General features: G+C 36.4%; 3 protein-coding genes and 1 non-coding gene across 4 annotated transcripts; 3 read left to right on the top strand and 1 right to left on the bottom strand.

Moving 5' to 3' along the window:
* Nucleotides 1-585: 585 nt before the first annotated feature.
* LOC120465109 (uncharacterized) lies at nt 586-2,864 on the top strand. The gene is made up of 3 exons (XR_016168530.1): nt 586-691; nt 796-1,456; nt 1,578-2,864. It is a non-coding gene; the product is annotated as an uncharacterized LOC120465109 (transcript).
* A 795-nt stretch (nt 2,865-3,659) lies between these two features.
* Nucleotides 3,660-15,082, top strand: ap1g2 (adaptor related protein complex 1 subunit gamma 2). The gene is made up of 22 exons (XM_039654729.2): nt 3,660-3,866; nt 4,657-4,865; nt 5,038-5,162; nt 5,262-5,403; nt 5,655-5,751; nt 5,865-5,941; nt 6,031-6,126; nt 6,225-6,305; nt 6,409-6,507; nt 6,644-6,699; nt 7,782-7,895; nt 7,997-8,137; nt 9,009-9,063; nt 9,469-9,591; nt 9,769-9,858; nt 10,723-10,850; nt 11,558-11,662; nt 11,785-11,929; nt 12,013-12,145; nt 12,492-12,643; nt 14,198-14,296; nt 14,399-15,082. Exons 2-22 carry the CDS (start codon nt 4,665-4,667, stop codon nt 14,501-14,503), a joined length of 2,364 nt encoding a protein of 787 aa, XP_039510663.1. The 5' UTR covers nt 3,660-3,866; nt 4,657-4,664; the 3' UTR covers nt 14,504-15,082.
* A 310-nt stretch (nt 15,083-15,392) lies between these two features.
* nedd8l (NEDD8 ubiquitin like modifier, like) lies at nt 15,393-16,384 on the bottom strand. The gene is made up of 4 exons (XM_039654731.2): nt 16,220-16,384; nt 15,905-15,952; nt 15,732-15,814; nt 15,393-15,623 (listed from the first exon to the last, which is right to left on the bottom strand). Exons 1-4 carry the CDS (start codon nt 16,235-16,237, stop codon nt 15,530-15,532), a joined length of 243 nt encoding a protein of 80 aa, XP_039510665.1. The 5' UTR covers nt 16,238-16,384; the 3' UTR covers nt 15,393-15,529.
* A 269-nt stretch (nt 16,385-16,653) lies between these two features.
* zp3f.2 (zona pellucida glycoprotein 3f, tandem duplicate 2) lies at nt 16,654-19,030 on the top strand. The gene is made up of 11 exons (XM_039654785.2): nt 16,654-16,810; nt 17,113-17,297; nt 17,382-17,485; nt 17,579-17,670; nt 17,748-17,928; nt 18,054-18,159; nt 18,238-18,326; nt 18,409-18,500; nt 18,597-18,698; nt 18,815-18,853; nt 18,939-19,030. Exons 1-9 carry the CDS (start codon nt 16,735-16,737, stop codon nt 18,659-18,661), a joined length of 990 nt encoding a protein of 329 aa, XP_039510719.2. The 5' UTR covers nt 16,654-16,734; the 3' UTR covers nt 18,662-18,698; nt 18,815-18,853; nt 18,939-19,030.
* The last annotated feature ends 776 nt before the right edge of the window (nt 19,031-19,806 follow it).

Here is a 19,806-nt window from a genome sequence, read left to right on the forward strand (position 1 = left end):
CTTACAGTATAACATGGGCATACTTTTCATATTTGACCTATTTTAGCACTATAAACAAAAGAGCACAAATCCATTAAGCACAGACAAGCTCACATATAAAGTCGACTGTCATGCTGGGCCGTTTGTAGTCTGCTGCTTTCATGTGCTTGATGTCCCAGGGACAAAAAAGGAGCTCTGAATGTCTTTAAAAAAATCCTCAAAGAAAGAACTATTGATTTTGAAAATGGAAAGTGTACTGTACAGTGTATAATACGCTTTTCAGCTGTTACAAAACTCATTATGCAGTAGTTAATTCAACTTTCTCCATTCATTTGGATACTCTCTTCATGTTAATTCAGGCAAAACACATAAATGCTTCTCTGTTGTGTCTCCAGGTCATTATTATTGGTTGGAACATGCGTTTCACCCTTTACAGCCCTATGACATGGGCCGCATTGCTCTCGCTTTCCTCCAGGGCTCCTTCGCTCATGCAGGATGGAACTTTCATAACTATGTAACAGAAGAGCTCACCTGTATAAACTTGATCGGTTTTCACCATTCTCTTTAACCCCAGTGCCTTCCTTTTCTCTTTTAATCTCAGTCAGACATTTGGTGAGAAGCTGATTGGGATGATGATGTCATGGATCATGCCCATCTCTGTGGCTCGGTCTACATTCGGAGGGGTCAATGGATCCCTTTTCACATCATCTAGGTCAGTTTTAATGTGTTATTTCTTATTTGCTCCTTCAGTTTGCATTATATTTTGAATTCTCAGCTTTATCATTATCAAGTTGATTGACATTTGGTCTTTCACAGGTTGTTCTTCACAGGTGCGAGGGAGGGTCATCTTCCCCGTCTGTTGGCAATGATATATGTTCACCCATCCCAGCTTTGCTTTTCACTGTGAGCTCTTTATTTCTTTCCTTAAGTTATGTAAAAAGCTTTTTACGTGTGTGAATTTAAATCAAGAAAGGATTTATTTTATAGTGTATATCAACTCTGCAGATGTTGTGCACCAACATCAGCAGAGGTTTTGTCAACTACCTGTTTTATGGGGTCACTGTTGCCGGGCAGATTGTGCTTCGCATCAAATAGCCAGATATGCATCGGCCAATCAAGGAAAGACTGATTCTTATTGACTTTTTTTTTTTTTTTTGTAGTTTTGACAGTGTTAGTGAGCTGTCAGAGCCAAACATTATCCAGTGAACATTAATTATGTATAATTATAGATTTATTTATTTATTTTTGAACTGTGCATTTGTAGTCCTTTACTGAAATCAAACAGGTTTCACTCCACAGGTGAGCTTGGTGTGGCCAGTAATTTTCCTGATTTTCTGGGCATTCCTGCTGATCTTCTCTCTGTCCTCGGAGCCTGTGGCGTGCGGCATTGGCCTGGCCATCATGTTTTCAGGTGTTCCTGTGTATCTATTTGGCGTATATTGGGAAAACAAGCTCCAGAGCTTCAGTTCTTTTGTTGGTATGTCTTAAGATGATTTACAAATGTCAGTTACATACATTTGCATTAGACTAAACAGATGATTTGAAATGAGGCCTACAGAAACTACTAAAGACACTGATCTGTGGTTGTCTGTCTTTAGCTAAACTGACACACTTGAGGCAGAAACTGCATGGTGGTTTATCCCGGTGAGGACAGAGATGGAAATGAAGACAAAGAGGACGCTGAATAGAATTACAGAAGTAAATTTACAGGTTTATTAATGGATATTCATTCAACTGCTAAACTTAAGCAATATGAGTGTGGTAGATTTTGAAAATGCAAAACAAACATCCACACAAATGTGGAGACTAATTTAATAATTAAAAAAATAAAAGAATTTATTTTAATTTGTAAGACTGGCCTTAAGAAACATCCTTAGTGCAACACTGCCTCCCATTGGCAATATTATTAGACCCAATATCAATTGCTGTTGCCACTGTTACAGAGAATTTTTTATTTTTATATTGAGCATATTAGTTGATGTTGTTGTCTTGATCATTCTCTGGTGTTTGTATCCCCTGAATTGTATTATCTATATAATACTATCTGTACTATCTGTATAATAAATGTCTTTACCAGCATGGAATCTTGCCAGCATGGAAAATGTCTGTAATTTAGGAGTAAATGGGAAGAATTAGCGAGCTGTGTCATGTAACCCACATCCTACACCCTGATTTCATGGCAAGGACAACAAAACACATCCAGATTTCTGTTACACTGTTGGCCCTTTGCAGGATAGTGAAGGTACGGTAAACCAGCACCATTTGTTTACTTGTTAACTTAAACTTTACTTTAAACTTGCCTATTTCCACTGTAAAATATTATATAATCAATAGGTTATTACAACATTTTTACATTGCTTTAACTTATCAAAATGAGTTTAGTAATTTTCAACTTTTTTAAGTTATACAAGATTCAGCTGTTTTTTAAAGTCTGTTTATTGTAAATTCAAGTTCAAATAAATACATTTAATAACAACTAAAGGCAAGTTCAAAATTAACATCAAAATGTGATGGTTAGAATTGACTAGAATGTGTGACTACAGTTAAAATACTTTATACAATGTGCTGCTATTATACAGACTCCATTGTTTTTAGTGTGACTTTATTTCACTACAGTCCATTGTCCATTCTTTATAAAACAAGTGGTTGCTATCCTTCAATGCACAGTGCTTTCTAGAACAGAGTTGGCAGAGTTCAGCTCCTGAACATACACTGGATAAATTAATGTCAGCTATGTTTCTAGCAATTTCACAAGTGTTTCATTTAGACACTACTTTTTCTTGATTATCCCAACATTGTGACAATTAGCCTATTGCTCCATCAACAAATTGTCTTTCTATATGGATCTGAAATTCAGATATCAACTTTTCACTTCCTTGTATATATTCCAGTTTACCTAGATCCTTTTTATGAGAGACTATCTAATTTTTCTCAGTAGTTTTTACCTAATACACTGTTCAAAAAAAATTTACGTTTTTTTTTTTAAAGAAATAAAAAAAATTGTATTGAGCAAGGGTGCATTAAATTGATCAAAAGTGAAAATAAAGACATTTATACCAGTATACAAAATATTTATTTGTCAAATAAATGCTGTTCATTTTTCTGAAGAAAAAAAAATCCAACTAAAATATTAAGCAGCACAACTGTTAAACAGCATCAATAATAAGAAATGTTATTTGCGACAAATAACTATTGGTAAATCACATCATGATTTATGATAAATTGAAATTTGACTTTAACTTTAGAAATCATTATTTTAAAATATAATGAAACATATTTATATAAGGCCAACGTTAGCAGTACTACAATACTACTATTTTACAGTATTTTTTATCTAATAAATTGTTGGTGAGCATAAAAAGTAAAATATTTACATTCTATATAAAACATTTTCAATGAACGGATTCAAAGGAATATAAAGGTAACAGAATTATTTACTAGTTTAGGACTACTTATAAAAGTAATAACATAAAAATGTATAGTTATTTTTATTGAATAAATCTGTAAGACTACTTTGTAATATTCATTGAATCACTTACGGTACTTTACTCATAGACAGTAAAAGAAAGACTTTACTTTACTTTGAAAAAGGACGAAACGTCAGGAAATAGTTCGCGGGTCCTTTAAATACACACAAATCATTTTCTAGTTCCCGAGCAGCTGGACGGGAATGAATGGCACACCCGGATGGCGGAAGTCGCGCTGTACTATGAGGCTTATGCACATTTGTATGCATGCTGTTACTGCGTAAAGTTGCTCGTAAAGTAAAATATCTTCTCTGGTTACCAACGGATACATCGTAAGGTTAAACAGAAAAGGAGGAGCGGATGAATTAGTCACTGAGCAGCCAGCTGGCTTTGGCGATTGGAATTACTGCGCTGCCTAAGGTAAGACGATGAGCCCGGGATCACTTGCAGGAAACGTCAGCGGATATAAACACAGGTTTACAACACTCGGGAGGTGTACAAACTTAACTTTTGCCACCGAAAAGTATCCTAAGTAATACTCAGTTTAATCACAAACAGATGCAGTGCATCACAAAGCAAGACATGTTTACATCTCCTGCAAACGATGAGAGCGACGAGCAGCACAAATTGATCGCCGTTTTCGGATCATTCAAGTGTCGTTATCTATTGACTGTTGACGTTTTATCAGGATTTTATTGCATCTAATTTTAATGCACATACAGCGTTTGTGTTTAAAGGTGGTGGTTCGAGGAAACAGGCTATTTATGAATTCAATGACTGCGCTGTATATATGAAAATGGCTCTGTTAGATGTCAAAACTATAATGAGATCATGTGGAAATGTGGAATGCATTAATTTGTAGATTAGTAACGTCACAGCGACTGAAGGCCGCGCAGCGCGCGCGGTGCGCATGCGTGAATGGATGTAGTCATCATGGGAAGATCTGAAATGAAAGCAGGTGTAAAGTTCCTCAACTGGAGGTCGAGAAACCAGAGGCAACAGGCCCAAATAACCTTTAAACTATTTAGGTCCTTAGAACAATTTTAGAGGAAGAGTACACTCAAAAATGAGACATTTCGTAATGTTTACATTGTTCTTGTTCATATAATACAAGTATGTAATGACTATCAATGTTAAACCATTGCTTTGTTCTGGGTATATGCTGGTTCCTCTTTCAATTTCTATGAAATCTTAATTTCTCTGATTACAGATACAGTCATGACTCCATCAGTGCGTTTACAAGAAATGATCCGGGTCATCCGAAGTGCCCGCACACAAGGCGAGGAGAGGGGTATCATCCAAAGAGAGTGTGCAGATATCCGAGCACAGTTTCGCCATGGTGACAATGGGGAACGTTCGCACAGCCTTGCAAAACTACTCTACGTGCATATGCTGGGCTACCCTGCACACTTCGGCCAGGTGTGCTGTTGCATTGATTGATAACACGTTTTTACATCTCCAATTATGGATACATCACATCTTAGCACCTTAATTCTCATCTGTGCATCCCTTTGTATATTCTCATATTCGTCTTTTCACCGTTTATATCTTACTATGGTGATGATAACTTTAGTATTGACGACTCCTGCAGATGGAGTGTGTTCGTCTGATTGCCAGCCCCAGGTACAACGAGAAGCGGATGGGTTACCTGGGAGCCATGATGCTCCTGGATGAGAAGCAGGATGCTAGCTTACTGATTACCAACTCAATCAAGAAGTAAATGCTGTATATTATTATAATATATGTTATTTATATTATTACTCGATTCCAGTTTCAAATCGTTATTCTGTCTGGCCATTTTTCTCTCTGTTGTAGTGACCTTTCCCACAGCAGTCAGTATGTTCAGTCTCTGGCTCTGTGCACTCTGGCCTGCATGGGTTCAGCTGAGATGTGTCGAGACCTGGCACCAGAGATCGAACGGCTCCTCAGGGCCTCTAATTCTTATATCAAGAAAAAGGTCAGTTCATGACATTTCATGCCAGTAAACTTATTTAAGTATAGTTAAAGCATGGGCGCAGAATATGCGACCCACCAATATCCAGCGACTACTGAATTGTCCCTAGATATGATTTTTATGTCTTCACCAATGTCAAAATCAAACCTACGCCCTTGTGTTTAAGTCACGTCCTCATCCAGATTAACATAATCCTGCTAAACTGTTATGTTTTGTTTTTTTCTGTGTACTACTGATAATGATGCCTGCTTTAGGCCACGCTGTGTGCCGTCCACATAATAAGAAAGGTCCCAGAGCTTGCAGAGCTGTTTATTCCTGCTGCAAGGTCTCTTCTGTCTGAGAAGAACCATGGTCAGCTACATTGTTTCTATTTATAACTTGTGTTTCTTACACAAAACAACTTTGTATTATGTGCAGTATTTTTAATATGATGGGGTCTTGTAACTGCCTGATTGTTTTCACAGGGGTTTTGCATGGGGCTGTAGTTCTTATCACTGAATTGTGTGTGCAAAATCCTGACACTCTTGATCAGTTCCGCAAGGTAATTTAATTGAATTTTCTCCAAAAGATGTACATTAACTACTCAGTTATACAGACTACTAATTATTTTTTTGCTTCCCATCCCATAAGGCTGTTCCTGAACTGGTACAGATCATGAAAGGTCTTGTGACATCCAGTTATTCTCCAGAGCACAATGTAGCTGGTATCAGCGACCCCTTTCTGCAGGTACAGTCAAGCTTAATATCAGGCTACAACATACTTTTTACATGGTACACTGAACTGTATGAATATCAGGACTTGATTGGTCTATTTTTGTCCCTCAGGTGCGCATCCTTAGATTGCTAAGAATTCTGGGTCACAATAATGACACCGCTAGTGATGCCATGAATGACTTGTTGGCACAGGTATAATAGAACAAACACACCCTGTGAAATGCAGTTAATCATATTAGTTATGCATTTTTAAAGCAGAGTTTTAATGCTTGATCTTGGTGATTCTTTTGCATAGGTGGCTACAAATACAGACAGCAGTAAGACTGCAGGCAGTGCTGTGCTGTATGAAACAGTCCTAACTATCATGGACATCAACTCAGAGAGTGGGCTTAGGGTTGGTGTCAATTTCATATACGATTTAATATACAGTTTTATGATTAGTAGGGTTGTTTGGGTTAAACAGGAGTGGAATATGATGCTTCTGTAGTTTATTTCAGGTCATTTAATGCATATAATTTATGTCTTTTAAGGTGCTAGCAGTAAATATTCTGGGGAGGTTTCTACTTAATAATGACAGGAATATTCGGTAAGTTTCTTCTTTTTTAAATACTTTTATATTTAAAAGCATTGGAACTCAGTGTTGTAGTACTCGAGACTCGGACTCGGTCTCGAGACCATATTTTAATGGTCTTGGTCTTGTCATGGACTCGTGTCCATTTGGACTCGGAATTGACTCGTACTCGAACATTTTTTTTTTAGGACTCGAATGAATTATTCCCGAGTCCACTCGAGTTCAATTCCAAATATTTTTCATGATTATTAATGTATGTTAATAAAATATTTCTTTAAATTGATTGACACGCCCAGTGATTGGTGATTTTCTAGTGCGCAACTGCGCATGACAAATTGTAATAAAATTACTTTTAACACCACCTACTATGTGGCCTTTTTACCCTAAACTGATCATATTTTTTAAACTCTAAGTAAATTCAGTAAAAAAAAAAAAAAAAAAGGATTTCTCTAAGTAAATAAAAGTAAATTAGGTAATCAACCCTCACTGGTCTCGGTCTCGACTCGGACTCGACCGTCTCTGGTCTCGGACTCGACTCTCTATGGACTCGGTCTTGACTCGGACTCGAGTGAGGTGGTCTCGACTACAACACTGTTGGAACTGTTAAATCAGTCTAATCAATCATAGGATTTTATTTTTTATAACACCACCACATACTACTTTTGTTTCTCTCCTGCTGTGACCTGATTGTACACTTAATTCATATTTGAGCTGACTAATCAGAATGTATTATACAGAGACTGTCTGGGTCAGCCTGTTTTTCTTGTTCTAGTAGCTTCAAAAGTTTGGGATCATTTAGCACAACATTCATAATAATGATATCTGAAGGATCATCATGTGACACTAATGGCTGCTAAAATATCACAATAATAAGTTGCATTTTAAAATATATTAAAATAGAAATAATTGTTATAATATTTCAGTTTTCACTACAACCTATGTGAGGTTCTTTCAAAAACATTAAAAACTCTTACAGACTTCAATCTTTCAAATGGTAGTTTCTTTCATTTTGCAATAAGAGCAGATCCATTTCAGCATTTTTATTTAATTTCTAAAATCATTACATGCTCATTTTCTGTCTCTCTCATCTATTACAGCTACATATCAATGACATCACTCCAGAAAATAGTGCAGACTGACCACAATGCAGTGCAGCGGCACAGAGGCACCATTGTGGACTGCCTGAAAGATCAAGACACCTCGGTGAAACGGTACTATAAATTATATAAAAAAAGAGAATGCACAAACGACACAGATGTATATAAATTGAGGTTTAATTACAGTTATTCATCCTGCTCTTTTTCTTATGCAGTCGTGCATTGGATCTGTCACTTGCCCTTGTGTCGGCTGTGAACATTCGCTCAATGATGAAGGAGCTTCTCATTTTTCTTTCAACCTGTCCCCTAGAGCTTCGATCTCAAACCGCTTCTGGCATCTTCAACGCTGCTGAAAGGTATCATCAATCCTTTGTACTTTGCATCTACCTGTTAGTTTCATCCATTATATGTCTGTGGTTCAGCTCCACTCATTTGTGTATCTCTCCTATTAAACACAGTCATTCATATCTAAGTATTGTCCTGTAACACATACCTACATTCAATGCCATTTTCCATCATTTGGTGTTACCTCTCTATGTAACCTCGAGAGGTAGCTAAGGATATCAGATAATGTGTGGTGCTAAATCTATATTTAACTTAAAGAATCTGTACATTTGAATTGATGTACTCTGGAAGGCAAAAGATTATCAAATAAGGTATGTTACATTTTTTTGGGCATGTGTATTGAGCAAAAAGAACAAACTTCACTCTTCATAATTTTTAGGAGACACAAATGTGTATTTTAGAAATGTAGTTTTTACCCATATCTTCATGGTAAATTATTAAGTCCTACTACAGATTTGCTCCCCCCGATGAATAATTAATTAATATACAAAATCAACATGTAAACATATCCCGGCAAACTAGCTCAAACAGCATGTGGAACGTCTCAGTGCCAAACGTATACAAGACCGTGACTCAAACATATCTGTACACATCAGTCTATAAGAAATACCAGGGTTAAGGTTTGGCTCTTGAATATTAATTAGACAATTGGACCATGAAGATTAACTGGCAGTGGCCTTCTGAGCTAATTAATATTCATGAGCTCAGTCTTTGCAATCAATGGCTAACCCATTCTAAAATGTGTCATGTGGAGGAATCCTGATTTATTGCTATGTTGTCGTTTTTTGTGTTAACCTGTCTATCTTTGTATATGTGGCAGCAAAATACAGGCATTGAACAGCACTTTGTCTTTGTGTGTCTCTCACTCTGTGTCTTGGTCAGGTATTCCCCTTCTAAGCGCTGGCACATTGATACCATCCTGCATGTGCTCACTACGGTAAATAGCCACTGCTACACAACCGAAATGGTTACATGCCTCCCAAAATACAACAAAAAGTCTTCCCATTTGCAAATAAGCAATAATGTGAAATTATATTTGTTGTGAAACACAACAGGAAATCTCACCCACAATGTTTGGCATCGTTTTATCGCTTTTCCATGCAATAAATGTAAATGGTGTTGTTGTTTTTGTTAAATGCCAAGCTCGAAAAATAACAACAGAGGATCATAAAAGTAGCCAATATGACTGATTAGCTTTATTTTAAGCCTTCTGGCACCACAAGATAGATTTGTATAGAAAACATATCTCCTAAAATTCATCAAAAAAAGAAAATGATACTGGGTTAGAATGTATTAGGTGAACTACTGTATCAAGTTTTAAATGTAGTACTTTCTCTTTCAGGCAGGGGGCGATGTAAGAGATGAGACTGTGCCCAACCTTATCCAACTCATCACTACTGCTTCTGAGCTCCACTGTTACACTGTTCACAAGCTCTATAGAGCGCTTGTAAAAGATATTTCACAGGTAAGGATATGTTTTTGCTTATAAGGGGCCATTTACACAGGTCTTGCGTCTCTACTAATAAGTTGAATCACGTGTGTTTGATTAGGAAGGCCTTTGAGCATCTTTGGGCAATGACATGTCATGTGTGAACATTTCATACGTTCCTGTTTGTGTGTAATAGATGGTTTATTTTCATAGCAATCCTTGGTCCAAGTTGCGTGCTGGTGTATAGGGGAGTATGGAGACCTGCTGTTGAAGGGAGAGTGTGAGGAGATTGAGCCTATGCAGGTAAACAGAAATAAAATGATGATACATGTAAAATTATATGGGGAGCACATTTGGTGCACTAATTGGTGTTAATACTGGATCAATGTGAATCTGACATGTAAATTAATACATATAGAATATTTTATGTTGCAAGGCACTAACAAGGAACCAGGGTAGCTCAAATGTTTATTTTTTGATGTACCTTGTACAGTATCTCACGAACGTGAGTACACCCCTCACATTTCAGAAAACATTTTAGTATATCTTCTCGACAATACTATAGAAATAAAGTAGTCAATGTGCTGCTTGTATAGCAGTATATATTTACTGTCCTCTGAAAATAACTCTACAGCCATTATTGTCAAAATAACTCGCGTTCCAATCCTCATGTTGTTCCAAACCTGTATTCATTTCTTTCTTTTGCTGAACACAAAAGAAGATATTTTGAAGAATGTCAGTAACCAAAATAGTTGATAGGACCCCTATTGACTTCCATAGTATTTTTTTTATTTTTTTATCATACTATGGAAGTCAATGGGGTCCATCAACTATTTGATTACCGACATTCTTCAAAATATCTTCTTTTGTGTTTAGCAGAAGGAGATTCATACAGGTTTGGAACAACTTGAGGGTGAGTAAATGACAAAATTTTCATTTTTGGGTGAACATCAACCCATCTGAGAAGTTGTCTCACAAACTAGATTAATTATACTTTACAATAATTTCTATCCTTAACCAATTAGTCAGTTTTGAAAACGTAGTTTTGGACATCAATTACACCATGATAAATAAAACAAATTGCCATGGTACTGATATCTGATGCCTCCCCTGTACCACCACAGTACTTGTTGTTTAAGTTGTGTTTTGGGGCTCTTCTGCCGTTAGGTTACAGAAGATGACGTCCTGGAGGCCTTGGAGACAGTTCTTCAGTCTCACATGTCATCACCAGCAACCAGAGGCTTCGCACTCACTGCTACCATGAAGCTGAGCACTCGGATCACTGACAATGTCGAGTGAGAAACGTTATTATGAAATACTGGCAAAAAAATGCACTGTGAATTGAATATGAAAAATAATGTAAGAAGTATTTGTATAATTCTACAGTATTTTGTCTAAATGAATTTAAAACACTGAAAACTAAACTCAATCATTGTAAATGCCACAAGTGAGTTTAGACATCACAATAATATAACGTACAGTATAAAAAAGGACATCCATATTGAGATTTTCTGAAGATTACATTCAACAGTTATTTACATATTAGTGTTTTGTTTTTATGCAAGTTAAAGGACAGCATTTGTACTCTAAAAGAAAAATAGGGGAATTGAGCATAAATAATTATCTATCCAATATATATTGGGGGTCAGTAGTTTTGTTTTTTTTTGTTTTTAATAAGTTAATACTTTTATTGGGCTTGGACACATTCAATTGATCAAAAGTGACAGTTAAGACATTTATATCATTACAAACAAAGAAGAATATTAAGCAGCACATCTGTTTTCAACATTGTAATTGTAATAAAACTACATGTTTTTTGGGACACCAGAAAAATGTTACCATACTAAAAATAGAAAATTAAAATTTGAAACTAAATTAGTGCTTTATAACAATTATGGTGCTGATATTGTACAGTACATCTGCTCTCTCAATGTATTTGCTTGTTTCTTTGAGCCTGTTTTGTCTTGGATCTTTTTAATCTTTCTGTTTTTCTCATAATCAGCCGAATCAGAAGTATTGTCAGTATTTATGGCAGCTGCATTGACCTGGAACTTCAGCAGAGAGCGGTCGAATATAATGCACTCTTCAAGAAATATGACCACATGAGGTACCGCTGTGTGCTTTATTAGCCTATTATTTGTCAGTAAAAAAAAAAACCCTGAGATCATGAATGGTGCAGCTCTTAAGCAATTCAGGATTAAGCAATCACGTTTGCTGTCTTCCTCTCAGAGCTGCAGTGTTGGAAAGAATGCCTGTAATGGATAAGAACTCACCTGGACACACAAATGGAGACACATCAGACGAGATTAAGGAGCCTGACCCATCCAAACCCAAACTAATTGAGGCAGGTTTGCTCTCAGAACCAGCAAGCCAGGTAATTATTATATGATATTGTATTTAGACACTGAACTGTTGAAGAATAGATAGACATTTTTTGTATTTATTCTTTTGTTAAAGGTGTGCGACCTTCTGGATCTCTTGGGTGGGACCGACATGCCTCTCCAGCCCAAGCCTGCCCCAACCATCACTCCAACAACTACCTCTAGTGCCGATCTTCTTGACCTACTGGGAGGACTGGAACTGACACCAGGTGAGAACATGGACACCTGAAGCACTGATGATTTCTTCAGTTGTGTTTGACCTTTAAAAAAAAACCCCTGAAAGATACATTACCACTAACATTTTGGGATCAGTTTTTATTTTTAAAATAAAATATTTTTATTACGCAAGGAGGATGCATTAAATTGACCAAAAATTGCATTTCTAATGTTACAAATTCTATTTCTATTGCAAATACATCCTGTTTATCCAGCTGAAAATTAAGCATTGCCATCACAGGAATAAATTAAATTTTAAAATATATTTAATAAAATAGAAAATGATTATTTTAAATTGTGATAATATTTTCACCTTGGTGTTGGTGTGTTTGCATGTAGTTCCCACTGTGACGGTGTACGAGAAGAATGGATTAACCCTGAAAACCCAATGTGACAAACAGACAGAAACAGATGTCACGGTCACCCTTATTGCCTCTAACTCCACTCAGAGTGACGTCACCAATTTCACTCTTCAAGCAGCTGTACCTAAGGTCTGATATTAATTTCAGCTCGTTTTCATGAAAATTCACTATAAACCTATTTGTCAACAGTGTTTTATAACATCATGTTTTTTGAGTGTGTACTAGAGTGAACAACTCAACCGTTGTTCAAAAAGTGACAGGCACACAAAACAATTTACTGAATCTGAAAGATTAACAGTTTTTTATTTTATTTATGTTCTTATTTCTCAATACTTTAGTCACTTTTAAAAACTTTTTGCACATTTTTCCTAACTAACTTTCAACTTGGCACAGGAGTTTATTGCGCATTCAAAATGCACTTAAACTACCAAAACACTTTATACAATACTTCCAAAACACTACCAAAGTTTTTCACCCAACACACTTTGTCACTATTCAAAGAATTCCCTATAAAACTCTAATCACAAGTAGGCAGTAGCATCACAAAATGTTTTTCTTATGTAAAATTTCTTTATAAAACAAAAATGACAGGTCTCCACTGTTGAGAATTCACCGTTAAATGATCCATGTTCACATTACAATATAAAATTGTCCTCTGTTATATTGATGCTAATCCAATTAATAGACTAGGTGTAGGTGTTCAGCTACATATAATTGGTTTTATAGTATTTGATTTATATATATATATTTCAGTATGGTATAGCTGTAGTAATTGCTGTCTTAGTTCACACAGAACGCGGTTTTTTTTTTTCATTCCAATGCATGACTTTTCCATTGCTTTTTTATGTAAATGTGCTAGACGGACACGTATAACAGTTGCTCTTGCATCTTTCGCAGCGTCTCATGCAAGACACTGCGTTCTAATTACGCGGCACTCAAGTTAAAATTAGTAAGAGTTTTAAAAAACATTTCTCGAGACTGCGTTTTTTCCCCATTCCACAAAGTGTTACTCACTGCAGAGTAAAATGACGACCTCTGGGGTGGGATTAGTCCAGCTAATAGCATTTGGACCCCTTAGTGCCAATTGGATATCGTTGTTTCTGACCATGTCTCCATCCCTTTATGGCCACCATGTACCCAAAGCTCTAATCATTCACAATCAAATTCACAAAGCTCTAATCATTTCAGATTGGTTTCTTGAACATGACAATGAGTTCACTGCACTAAAATGGCCCCCACAGTCACCAGATCTCAACCCAATAGAGCATCTTTGGGATGTGGTGGAACGGGAGCTTCGTGCCCTAGATGTGCATGCCACAAATCTCCATCAACTGCAAGATGCTATCCTATCAATATGGGCCAACATTTCTAAAGAATGCTTTCAGCACCTTGTTGAATCAATGCCACATAGAATTAAGGCAGTTCTGAAGGCGAAAGGGGGTCAAACATAGTATTAAAATGGTGTTCCTAATAATCCTTTGTGTGCGTGCATGCAATTAAGTTGGTCAGTGAAAACAAGTTTGATAATTAAAGCACACATTTTTGATTTTGAATTTAATTTTTTAAAATGTCCCAATTTTTCTGGAAATGAGGTTGTAAATTTGAAAGAAAGAAATGATATGTTTGTCAGAATCTATCATGCGCTGCTATCACATGAAAAAAAATATTATTCTCATTTTTTAGAGTGTTCAGCTGCAGATGAAGGCTCCAAGCGGTAATGTGATTCCTGCACATGGCCTTGGTCAAGTCACACAGACGGTTTTACTCAACAACCCTAACAAGGCAAGTCCATCCTGCTTTAGTTTTGTGCGACTGTGTTTCTCACTAAACTTAGCGGTGCTATATATTAACAAGCTTGACTGTACTTTTATTTCCCCCCTACAGGTCAGCCTTAAGATGCGAATTCGAGTGTCTTACTCGCATCAGGATGCAGTGCATCAGGACACAGTACAAATTGACTCCTTTCCTAGTCTGGGCTGGAACTGTTAGCCATCAATCATCCCCTTGCGACCAAACTACGAGTTCAGAATCTGTCATGACATGACTGTCTCTCAAATTAAGATCTACGGGAATAGGCAGCTGTTCTATTATGTCAACCTTTCTATTATGGACTGAACACTCTCACGGCAGATTTGATACAACAGGTGTTTATGAAGTGGTATCTTGGTTTGAATTGTCTTGAACAAAGTGTGGTTTGATGTGCTGTCATTACTGCACAAAAGTGAACAGTCAAACTAATGCACACAGTCATTAGATAAGCTCCTTAGTGCACGGTCACTAAATAGCTCTGTCAACAAGTTTAAGAATTTGAATTACAGATATACTTCTGATGCCCTATTTAATTCATTTGAGCTCCAATTGCCTTTATCATTAAGCCTCTCATTTTTTTTCTGTTTACTGATTTTCTTGACTGAATGTGAACTTACCATCTAACATATTGAGAATGTTATATTCATATTTCTCAAATAACCTTATTGTGTGTGTGAGAAGCCACAAATATCCCTTTGTCCAATTTGTTTATTCCTCTTTTATCCAAACAATACAATAAAACAAATATATGGTATAATGCACCACATTCAAGAAATTAGTTTAGGAAGATGATGGTACACGTGAGCCTCTCTTTTACGAAATAACATTCGTTAATGCATGTTTAACAGTTGAATGAGAATTTTTAAATAACAAGAAATAATGTCAACTAATTAATGAATCTATATAAGGGACCGGTGTCTGTCTTAAAACATCAGTAAACAGTTTTTAACCTGCTTAAGTGTATATATACCATCATATACCACAGAGCAAAAAGGGCAGAAATGAATGTCAACTGATATTTAGGTTGTAAACTGTTCAGAATCACAATAACATGACTCAGAGTGTGATGTATGCAAAGCCAAATGTCCACTTGTGGCTTTAAGCAGCAGAGCCACCTGACCGGTCTGCTTATGAACATAATAAAACCGATTTCTACTATTTACAAGTTTACCATAATAGACTAGAGGAAAGACGGAGATTACAGGGCTAGTGCAGGTTTTCCCCTCCTCGGAGAGCCAGAACTAAATGCAGGACAGATCCTCCCTGAATCTTGTAGTCAGCAGCAGTCTTCTCATCATTCCTGAAATAGAGAAAAATAGATAAGAACACTATCAATTTTTTTAACGCATTCTTTTCCTCGATATTTTAAGGTCAAATTGATTCATTTAATATTAATGGGGAACTTTACATTTGTTTTCCACTGTAAATTAGTCTTTGCTGTTGTGGTGGGATCCCCTCCTTTTCTTCCACCCTCTCTTTGATTCTTTCCACCTTGTTGGGAAAAAAACGCATAATAAATATCCAAATATTGCCAAAGATACACAAATATTATTCGCATTTCATGTACATTAACACTCATACCTTGTCCGTGGGTTCGATGTCAATTTCTATTTCTTTACCTGTGAGTGTCTGAGAGACACGATTAAAAAATAAATATACACACAATTTTTTACACATCTGAATCACTTCACTTGTAGTTGAAAAAGTCTGCATTTTGAGAGGATTTTAAATAGATAATCGGTTAATCTTATATTTAATAAAATAGTTAGAAATTCAACCCAAATCTAATACAGTTTAATTAGTCTAAGCATGTTATTAACACTGAAACTAATAAACCAGGTTATAACAATATGGAAACACAGCGACAGCTAAAATGCGTGGAAAAAAATCGCTCACCTTAACTTTAATCAACATATTGAGGGCTGTATTTTAACTCATACAAGGTTAACAGAAACTAGATAACCTGATATCATCTGATATTTTAAACAATAGTAATTGCAAATGAACCGGTTAAAACGCTTCTACGAAAGAAAACTAAAATTCTAAAAACCAGTCTGACTTCCCGTGTATCCGAAATAAACTCCGGGTACTAGTTTGTTAACTAAAGCAATGGTACAATGGTTCCGCTTTTAGGCGTCTTGTTGGAGCCTACGAAATAAATACCCCCAAAAAACAAAAAAAAACAAAAAAACCTGCTCAAAATATAAACAAAATTGTAGATTGCTATTGAACTAATTACAATGCAAATATACAGTAGCATACATTCCAATTAGTGAATAAATGCTACTTTTTTTTTTCATTTCCTCCCCTGTCAGGTGTTGTAAATTAGCAACTGATAACTGACGAAGTAGCAGGATTCAGCTGCTTATAGACAGCGTTTGGTATACACCTCATTTGGTCTGCATCTGATCATGAATTACCTATGGCAATGTTTGCTTGTTTTTTCAGTAGCTGCAGCATTTGTGATGTCTGAAAATAGTAATGATGGTAATGTTTATTATGGCGCAAGAAAATATTATGCATTTTAAGTTCTTAACATGTAATCTAACATCTAAAAGAATCCAGCTTTAGTGGGAAATTGTGCTTTAAAGCAGAGTAGTTTATCATTGGCTGGTAGATGAAGCATCATGTTTTAAACTATTTTTTTGTTGTTGCTGGTTCAAGATGGTCTACTTACTAACAGCCTACTTTGAGACCAGGTTCTAAACATGGATAGGCTATTAGAATTGTTCAGTTTTCTTCAATCTTGAGGCGTACAATAAAGTACTTCCTCTCTCCTTTTACTATAGATATCCAAGTTACATGTGGCGAACATTCTGTTCACGTTCGGTGGAAAATTAATGAATCGATGTCTGGAAATCCTGCTCGTCTTTTCTTGGGGAGTTGCTTTCCTTCACAGTTCTTAAATGTGTCAAGTGAAGGAGCAGTGGCAGACTTTTACTATCCACTTAGTGAGTGTGAGTTTAGACGGACGGTAAGTTCACTTCCTGACTTTGGTAATCACAGAATCCTGAAAACATGGTGATGATAAATACTTTCCCCTCTTCCTTACAATTAGGCTACATGGAAATACTTGCTGTATGAGAACAAGTTAACCTACAGGCCATTGCCAAAGCCAAACCCTCCTTCTTTCACTTATACAATCAGATGTGTGAATGACAGGTAACATCACAACTGGGTAGCCTGCAGGTCTTCAACTCTCAATCCCAAATCATTCACATTAATGATGTACAATTATTTTGATTTTGTCTTCAGGCCAAAGGGTTGGACTCCTGCCTTCCATAGCTCTTCTTCTGGTGCCATACAAGGTCATGGAGTTCTGGACTTTCACATGGCAATTCTCAATCGTATGTAGGCCGATCTTGATTCATTGTATGTGATTCTTGTTCTAACAGTAACTCTCCTATCATAATCTTCTTTCCAGATGATTTCAGTGGTCCTGCAGAATCCAGTGTGTTTCCACTGGGATCTTTTGTCCCTATTTGGGCTGGTGTTAATCAGCAAGCCCATCAGCCCCTGGTATTGCTTCTTGAGGAATGTGTAGCCTCTACAACTCCCAAAATCTCCCCGGATAGTCTTACGTACCCACTTATCGCCAATAAAGGGTGTGTATATTTTTGATTATTTGAAATATCCATTAGTCAGTACATCAAATGAAGTTAGACCTTCCTTATTTGCTCCAATTTAGTGGCCATATTTTTATAATTGACTAAAAGTGAACCCATTATAGGTGTCTTGTGGATGGTAAGAACAGTTTATCTACGTTTTTACCAAGATCTCACTCCTCCTCAATCCTGCTTCACCTTCAAGCATTCAAATTCGCTGTGGAACAAGAGGTGAGGCAGTGTCTTCATTGTAATGCGGAAAGTTAATCATCTGAATGTGTTGCTGCCTTTTCTCTCCCAACTCTGCAGATCTATATCCATTGCAAATTAATTGCATGGGACCCTGACAACCTCAGTGATGTGAAGAAGGCCTGCAATTATAATAAAGCCAAAGGAGAGTAAGTGTATTCTTGATTTGCTCATAAAATCCTTCAAAATGCTGACATGATGGGAAAATATCCTATAAACCTTCATTAACAGATGGGAGCTTTTAGATGACCCGTTCCAGAGTTCTATTTGTCAATGCTGTGATTCAACATGTGGAGTTCGTGGAAAGAGGGAAACGGATTCCGGTAAATCAAAAGCATAATGGCAAATAAATGATCATGTTAAAATTGCAAACCCTTTAACATGGTTTTAAGTTAACATGCAATGTGTTGGGATTACAGCACCTCAAGGACTGGTACTCAAGTCTGTTTTAGGACCTTTGACAATTACTGATGATTCAGCATGATTTTACTCTGATGTGCCATCCTTTATCCTTTAGAAAGGTTTGTAATTATGCTAATAATGTTTTAAACTGTCCTATGTTTTTTTTTTTATTATTATATTATATTATTATGGGATTGTTGGTCATGTTGCAGTGGTTTGTTTTTCTCATTGGTAGGGTGAGTGGCTGTCTGGTGATGCAGTGGTTAATTGACAGGTCAGTGGTGATTACTCTCTACATTCTTGTCCTGAATAAATAACCATAATGTGGAATGAACTGATGTTTTCCATCTTTTCTGTAGGAGCTTGATTTTATGGTCTGGAGTCATTAGGAGTGGCCAACGAAGTAAATTTGTATGACTTTTTTTTGTTCATTAAAAGACTGTGAAACATCCTTTTAAGTCTATTATTTGAAACTTTGTCTCTGTTATGATCTCTTTGACCAAAGTGATAAGGAAACTGGCGTCATCAATGTTCTCTTCATAAATTGCCTCTATATTTTCTTTTGATCATATAATTAAATTGATTATTCCCAGCTGAGGGAGCAGGTTATTGAGGTTGTCATGCATGTTAAAGTCCCCTATAGTCAATAACTGTATCCCTTCACCAAAATTACATGTTTTTTTTTTTTTCCTTAAAATTCTTCATGCCTTAAAATAGCTTTAATATAACTCTACACCCTTTTCTCATCTTGTTCACGTTTCTATGAAAATGCAAATTTGCCCTGCCTCCACTAACTCACACCAGAGATCCACTTGTTGGATTCATTCGGTCACATGTTGATAATTGGTTACATTGTGGTTTGTGACGTCAAAAACACCAGCTATTTCAAAATGCTATTTTGAGCCCGTCTTTGGTTCACTGCAGTGCATTGAGGTTGTCCTGCACCGTGTTCCTTTCTTGAAAGAAATTATAGCTGCAAGGATTTTCAATCAGGATTTAGACCACATCATAGTACCGAGACAGCTCTCATTAGTCACAAATGATCTGCTCTTATCGTCCGATCGTGGTTGCTCTCTATTTGTGTTACTTGATTTAAGTGCTTCATTTGACAATTGACCACAACATTCTTTTAAATAGACTAGAAAACTATGTTGGCATTTGTGGAACTGCATTGTTTAAATCATACTTATCTGACCATTATCACTTTGTAGCAGTAAATGAAGAGAT

Source organism: Pimephales promelas, chromosome 5 (assembly GCF_988280905.1).
Source record: "Pimephales promelas chromosome 5, fPimPro1.hap1.1, whole genome shotgun sequence".
Lineage (NCBI taxonomy): Eukaryota > Metazoa > Chordata > Actinopteri > Cypriniformes > Leuciscidae > Pimephales > Pimephales promelas.